At 37.5% G+C, this 7,079-nt stretch overlaps 2 protein-coding genes across 6 annotated transcripts in view; both read left to right on the top strand.

Annotated features, from left to right (window-relative positions):
• Positions 1–2,743, top strand: LOC119574197. The gene is given in 8 exon segments (XM_037921323.1): positions 1–592; positions 729–956; positions 1,070–1,528; positions 1,649–1,873; positions 1,975–2,205; positions 2,351–2,431; positions 2,433–2,579; positions 2,581–2,743. Coding segments are annotated over 8 exon segments (1,770 nt in total). The 5' UTR covers positions 1–241; the 3' UTR covers positions 2,629–2,743.
• Positions 2,744–3,913: 1,170 nt separating this feature from the next.
• Positions 3,914–7,079, top strand: part of LOC119574198 (protein SERAC1-like) — a 14,319-nt gene continuing 11,153 nt past the window's right edge. Inside the window, exons 1-3 of one of the 5 annotated variants that reach the window (XM_037921324.1) lie at positions 3,940–4,028; positions 6,554–6,629; positions 7,075–7,079. The exon at positions 7,075–7,079 is cut by the window's right edge and continues 124 nt beyond it. Coding sequence is in view for 2 of the 5 variants with exons in the window: in XM_037921327.1 (XP_037777255.1) it covers positions 3,994–4,028 (35 nt within the window). In the remaining 3 variants the exon portion in view is untranslated. Of the gene's footprint in view, positions 4,029–6,553; positions 6,630–7,074 lie in introns of all 5 variants that reach the window. The other 4 variants (XM_037921326.1, XM_037921328.1, XM_037921325.1 and 1 more) reach the window with 4 other exon arrangements.

Genomic DNA, 7,079 nt, shown 5'->3' with positions numbered 1-7,079 from the left:
AGTAGGGGAAAAGGTAACATCATACAACGATCTCTCCACAAGTGACTTTTAACACTTCCAGCATTCGATATAAAAGTTCGATTGTCCATAACCTCTGTAGTATACGAACGAAGGTCTCTACGGTATCTTCTCCACCCTCAAGTTTTCATCATAGCAGCTATTGAGCCTTAGAGACAGATAGCTTTACACGGCGGTATCTTTCACTAAGTGGTTTCTAACAGTACAATTCCAAGCATTCGAAATGGCTCCCGTTCAGAACGAGCACGCGTGCGAAGTGAAGGCACCTTCGTCTGAGGTCAAGTGCTGCCACTGCGGAGGGTCGAAGAGCTCGTGGGATATGTTCCTTCCCATCACTCAAAGAGGAAGCTTCTTCCAGGACTCCTTCTTCTCCAACATTCAGCAGCACTTCCACGACGCCGTCAGGGAGGTCCTGGACCAGTGGAGCGGCTCTGACCTCAGGCTCACAGACCGCATGGATGACACCAACGTCCGCCATGGCGATGCTCTTGGCCGCTACAGAAGGCTTCGATCCATCGACCTGAAGGAGGAGAACCAGGCTGTCACTGTCACGTCGGATGACACAAGTCACAAAGTGAGTCACGTTGGACATTGTGTAATTATAGCGTATTTTATCTACTTACATTAAATCATTTTTGTGATTTAATTCATCTACTAATTATGTTTGCCTTTGGCTCATGCTTAACGCACTAATGGTAATGTCTTTGTAGGTGGTGCTGGACGTGCATGAGTTCCTGGGAGGAGACGTGAGGGTGAAGGCTGTTGGCGAGAGGGAGCTGGAGGTGGAGGGGCGTGTGGACAGGAAGGAGGAAGGAAGTCCTTGCGTGACTTCGCACAACTTCAGACGCCGATTCTTCTTGCCGCGTCGCACCGACATGACGGCCATCACCTCTGCCATGTCATCAGACGGCGTCCTCACTATCACAGTGCCCAAACTGGTTCGTGTTTATATTCTCTACTATTTCATTGTCATCTTACAGTCTTTCATATACATATTTGAGCCATACACTTGAATAGATTCTTTTGTAATCTTAACTGAACATTTCAACAGGAAAACGAAGATCATCAGAAGACCACCATCATCCCCATCAAGGTCGAAGAGACACAGAGGAATTCACAGACAAATGCTTCCATGACATCAGAACCTCAAGCCACACACAAACAGGAATCCAAATGCAAGCATTGCAGTCGGGAAGTCGCCTGCAACAAGGAAAGTGTTTCGAATAAGGCAGTTAGCGCGTTCTCCGACTCTGAGAAAAGATCCTCGGCAATAGATTCCTTCGTCGGACACAACTTCTTCCCGATCGTGCGCAGAGGACTCTTCTTCGACGATTCCTTCTTCCAGGAAAGCTGGAAGGATTTCCAGAGGGCAGTGAAGGAAGTGCTGAACAAGTGGGGGGAACAGTCCTCCATTGGCGACGATCTAACGCGCTACAGAAGTCTTCGAAGTCGTGACTTGAGAGAAGAAAATCAGGCTGTCACTTCCTCGGAGGATGAACGTCAACACAAGGTAGGAGTGTTACCAGATGTTACTCCAGGAATCTCAGACTGTAACACATGCAAAGAATTTATGACTGCATTTAGAAGTTACTTTTTCATATGTAGTCAACTTCCCACTTATTTTTTTCAGTTCGTTCTTGACGTGAAAGACTTTAGTGACGGCGGAGAGATCAGCGTGAAGGCAGTGAACGACAGAGAGTTGGTGGTCGAAGGCCGCAAGGAGAAGCAGGGAGACGGCTCGAGGTGTTCTCAGCGGTTTCTTCGGCGCTTCGTCGTTCCTGGAGACCTCCAACTGGATGCCGTCAACTCAGTCGTGTCTTCTGACGGAGTGCTCACTATCTCGGCTCCTAAGAAGGTAAGCCCTAATTAGATATATGTCATATTTATTGCACGTCATCACTGTAAACCGAAAGACTATTTAGAATATTTCGACCAATGGGCTTTTCTACTTAACAGGCGAGGCTTCAAATCCGGGAAGTACCTGTTCCCATTCAAAATGAAGGGCAGAAAACTGGTGCTTCTGGCACTGCCATGAACAATGCAGATAAATCCAACGATGCTTCAGCTGCCACTATTCCTAAATCTCAAAATGAATCTCACATCTCCAGTGGAGTCTCTACTCCGTCCAAAGCATCTTCGCAAACCAACTCGACTCGCGGCTCTCATGAACTTTCATCCTCAAACCAGGTAAGTATATGCATATGTAGGACACAGATATTGTCCATGAAATTCGGGAACGTGGAGACAACCTATAATGCAGACGGTTATAAATGTAATGCCTCATAGTTACTTCGAGAGAAGTTACTTACATACCATTATTTCTTTCTAACAGAAGGGAGATTCTCAACAGAACACCACCGTAATTCCCGTTAGAGTCCAGGAAACAGGAAGGCTCTCAGAGAAGCCGACCTCCTTCCTGTTCCAAGACCTCGACAGGTGTCGGCGACGAAGACGCCTCCTCCAGATCGACCTCCTTCGCCGCGAGAGGAAAGGGAGGCGACGCTGACGAGGGCGACCAACAAGATGAGGACCTGTATAAGCTGAAGGGAAATGGAGCCAATTTTCCCCATAAAGATTAATGGATCTGTGATAAACAACAACTCACTGTGATTTAATGTAAACATTCCAAATAAGAATTGAACATTTGAAGTATAAAAAAAATGATAAAATGGGATGAACTATCAGATATTTTCATATGAGTGTATGTGTATTTCATATGTATATATTTGCATGATGTAACTATGTATGTATGTATATATATATATATATATATATATATATATATATATATATATATATATATGTATGTATGTGTATATATATATGTATATATATATATATACATATATATATACATATATGTAATACACACACACACGAACGCACGCACGCAGACACACACACACACACACACACACACACACACACACACACACACGCACGCACGCACGCACGCACGCACGCACGCACGCACGCGCACACACACACACACACACACACACACACACACACACACACACACACACACACACACACACACACACACATATGTTTATATATGCATAAATACATGCATATAGATAGATAGGTAGATAGATAAATAAAAAGTAAAGTGTCCTTTTATATTTTTTCTTTCTATCAAGGGTTAATACATCAATTTAGCAAAAGCTGTATATAAACGACTGGATAAGAGTAACAACCAGTAACAACTATTAACACATAAATTGGACATGAATTGCAGAATATACACGAGATACTACACACAAAGTATATAATCACTGGACACATCAAATGGACATCTGACTGAATCAACAGACTGGAGACACTGAATACAAATACGGGAGGTATACATTGATATTGAGAACTCACACCAAGTAGACATTGAGTTAACAGACTGTTCACGCAAACAGAATACAGACAATGGACGATAACTGCGTGTGTCCATATATTCATATGTATGTATGTACATAGACAGACGAGGAGTTCCGAACGCAGCATTTGAAGCGGACCTCCCCATAATTACCTCTGTATTTTCACCTTTAATATTGTAATATCTTTATCTTATTTCACAAGCCTAAATTAAAGGAACAATTTTATTAGTTTTCATTACTTGAAAACGTGTAAATGGATAGTTTAAAAGAGATTTAGCATGAATCTGCCTTGAGCATTAGGAGGCGTAAGGGAAACAACCCATTAAACACGTTCCGGCGTGTCTAAAAAGAGCTAAAATGTGTCGGGTAACAAAGGGTTATATAGCAGTTCATTTGACAGATTTGCAATTTATGTTTGAATTGAAACATTTATTAGAAATTAAAATCAGTTGCTATGTCTTGATGATAGATAAATATATATATTTTTAACTGCTTGAAGTGATACATATTTTCCAACTCCGAAAAATTACAAATGTGAAAAGTTTGTTTATTTTGATGCAGAGGAAGACGGCTTCTCGATATGTTGTGATCTGACTTGTTTTTAATGATTTTGTTTAGAACATATCAGAATATGTTTCGGTGAGTAAGCATGTTGCTTATTTAGAAATAGTGTTGTTGTCCTTGAGGAGTAATAAATTATATAAGTGGTACATATTTACGTAAAGATCGGGAAAATCGAGGACACTGTCAAAGAGACAGGTAAAAATTACACTCCTTGATTTATGGAATAGCCTCTGCATGCTAAAAAATAACGGAAAAATAACGTCAGAAGTCAAGAAAACAGTTCGCGACAAATGCTGCATAAGGCTGTGTTACTATATGCCCCAGCAGGGCAGGCTCTCCCCAAAAGCACATCCCCCTGCATTTATCTTAACTAAATTTTGGGATTATTTTTGTGAATGCCAGTCAGGAATTCAATAAGGAAAATAAAAGAAAGTGGAATAGTTACCTTGTCGTAAACTGAAACACATATCATCTATGGTAAGGTGTGTAAACTGAAAATAAATAGATACATGACAGAAAAGTGAGAAGTTCAGCTCATCTTTTTCTAAGTCCCTTACCATATTTACAATGTGATAATAAAGTTGGCATGTTGGTCCATAGACTTTCTAAAATGGTAGGCACATCCATAGAGGTTCATTAGCCAATTTTTTGTACTGTATTATATATACATATGGGGTAGATACACAGATAGATTGATTCTTCTTTTTCTTCTATCTTCTGTTATAGGGTTTTAGACTTATTATGTCTATATTCCCTGCATCTTGTTTCTTGGAATCTTCTCTCTGTTCTTTGAATGTTTTGATCTCTGTTTTATTTGATATTATTCTTGATCTTTGCAGGAAGATTTTCATGTGTCTTAGTATGTAGTACTTCTTAGCAGAGTGATTTTCCTGTTTAATGAGGATATTTGGATATTATTTTACTTTTAATGCCTGGCTTAATGTTTAAGTGTTTTCAATAGTTCTCTTCGATATGGACCATCTGCATTTGGTCGTTTAATTAGATATTTGATGATTGTGATATTGTGTGTGAGTGTATGAGTGTGTGTTGTGTGTGTGTGTGTATGTGTGTGTGTGGGTGTGTGTGTGTGTGTGTGGTGTGTTGTGACATTATATTTTGGTGTTTTATATTATAGTATATATATGATGATGATATATATATATTATTGATATTTGTATATATTATTGATAGTTAGTTATGATATATAGTTATGTATATTTGAGTTATATTGGAGATAGTATATATATAATATATATATATATATAATATATATATATATATATAGTATATATATATATAATATATATATTATATATATATCTATATATATAATATATATATATATTATATATATATATATATATATATTATATATATATATATATAATATATATATTATATATATATATATATTCATACATCACCACACACACACACACACACCACACACACACACACACACACACACACACCACACACACACACACACACACACACACACACACACACACACACACACATATAATCAATCTGTTTATCTATCTATCTATCTATCTCTCTATCTATCTATCTATCTATCTATCTATCTATCTATCTACCCCCATATGTATATATAATACAGTACAAAAAATTGGCTAATGAACCTCTATGGCTTTGCCTACCACACACACACACACACACACACACACACACACACACACACACACACACACACACACACACACACACACACACACACACACACACACACACACACACACACACACACACACACATATATATAATATAATATAATACATATATATATATATATATATATATATATATATATATATATATATATATATATATATATATTTATATATATTTATATATATATATATATACCACCTGCTAAACCTATGAGTTGTTTTCATGCATGGCTAAATGTACATTAGTTCCTGTTCTGTGCAGTAATAGTGTTACCCAAAATACACCAAAATATGAGCCATATGTCTTAATATCCTATATTATAAAGATTTTATATTGTAAGAGAGAGAGAGGCCTATGGTTTATATTGCCAGATACACATGTAGGTCATAAAATAATGGTTGCCCTTTTGCAAGGAAGCATAGCTCTGGCTAGACTCTTCAGTAGTAAAATATAATATAACTTTGTTTATTTATTTCAGCCTTGTTTCACTGGAATTTTCATTACAATATCAGATGCAGCACCAATAAATATGTAAATATATTTTTTCATATCATTTATTTGATGTAGCATCCAACAATAACTGTGTCACGGGCAATCATATTGGTAAGATATATTACCATGATAGCGCTCTAGTAAAGAACTGAAGCCCTCTTAAGTCAGTATGAAAGCTTTACTATTAGATCTTTACTAAGTAATATTAACCGTGATGTCTGTATTTTTATATTGTTTGTTGTCAATAAAGTTTGTCTTGCTAAGATATGTTTGTCTTCTAACAGTATTGTCCCATTAGGGAATCATGCATTTCACTAGTGGGATCCTTTTCGATGTATATGCACTATAGAAGGAATGTTCTGTGTTATAGGAACCAGCATGAAATAATCCATAAGTACATCATTGTTTTGTTTCAGGATACAGAAGCTGCACTTTTCTATGTTACCATCACTACTAACCCAGTGATTTGTCTTCATGCATGGATGCAAACAGGTGTGATATAGTAATATAAGCCATACCCTTTATTTTGTAATTTTATAATTAATGATTCATGCTGCATCATTGTTTATCATGTTTAACCAGCAGTACTGTGTCTGTCCCAGTAACTGAGTACTGTCAAATGCTCATTTTTCATGATTTTGTAAGTAAAACAGTGAAGAGGAGATGAGTAAAACACACAAGCATGCCAAAATCCTTTTTGCTTTATTGCTTGAAGGAGCAGTAAAGCAAAAGAAGCCTTACTCACTTATCTCACTGGAATATTTCCTTACTATTCCTTGTTATTGGGACTCAGTTTGGAACACAAGGTGATAGTCTCTGTGCAGAGTTTCTCTTCAGATATTGCATTATGAGTAATGTATTCAGTGTTGTCATATGGTTGTAGAATATCATTGTATCCCAATGTATACCTTCTCCATTGTGTGTATTTGATTTCCAGACTAA

Source organism: Penaeus monodon, chromosome 6 (genome assembly GCF_015228065.2).
Source record: "Penaeus monodon isolate SGIC_2016 chromosome 6, NSTDA_Pmon_1, whole genome shotgun sequence".
In the NCBI taxonomy this organism is placed as follows: Eukaryota; Metazoa; Arthropoda; class Malacostraca; order Decapoda; family Penaeidae; genus Penaeus; species Penaeus monodon.
The sequence above is the reverse complement of the archived record's forward strand: the minus strand, read 5'-3'. Positions and strand labels throughout refer to the sequence as shown.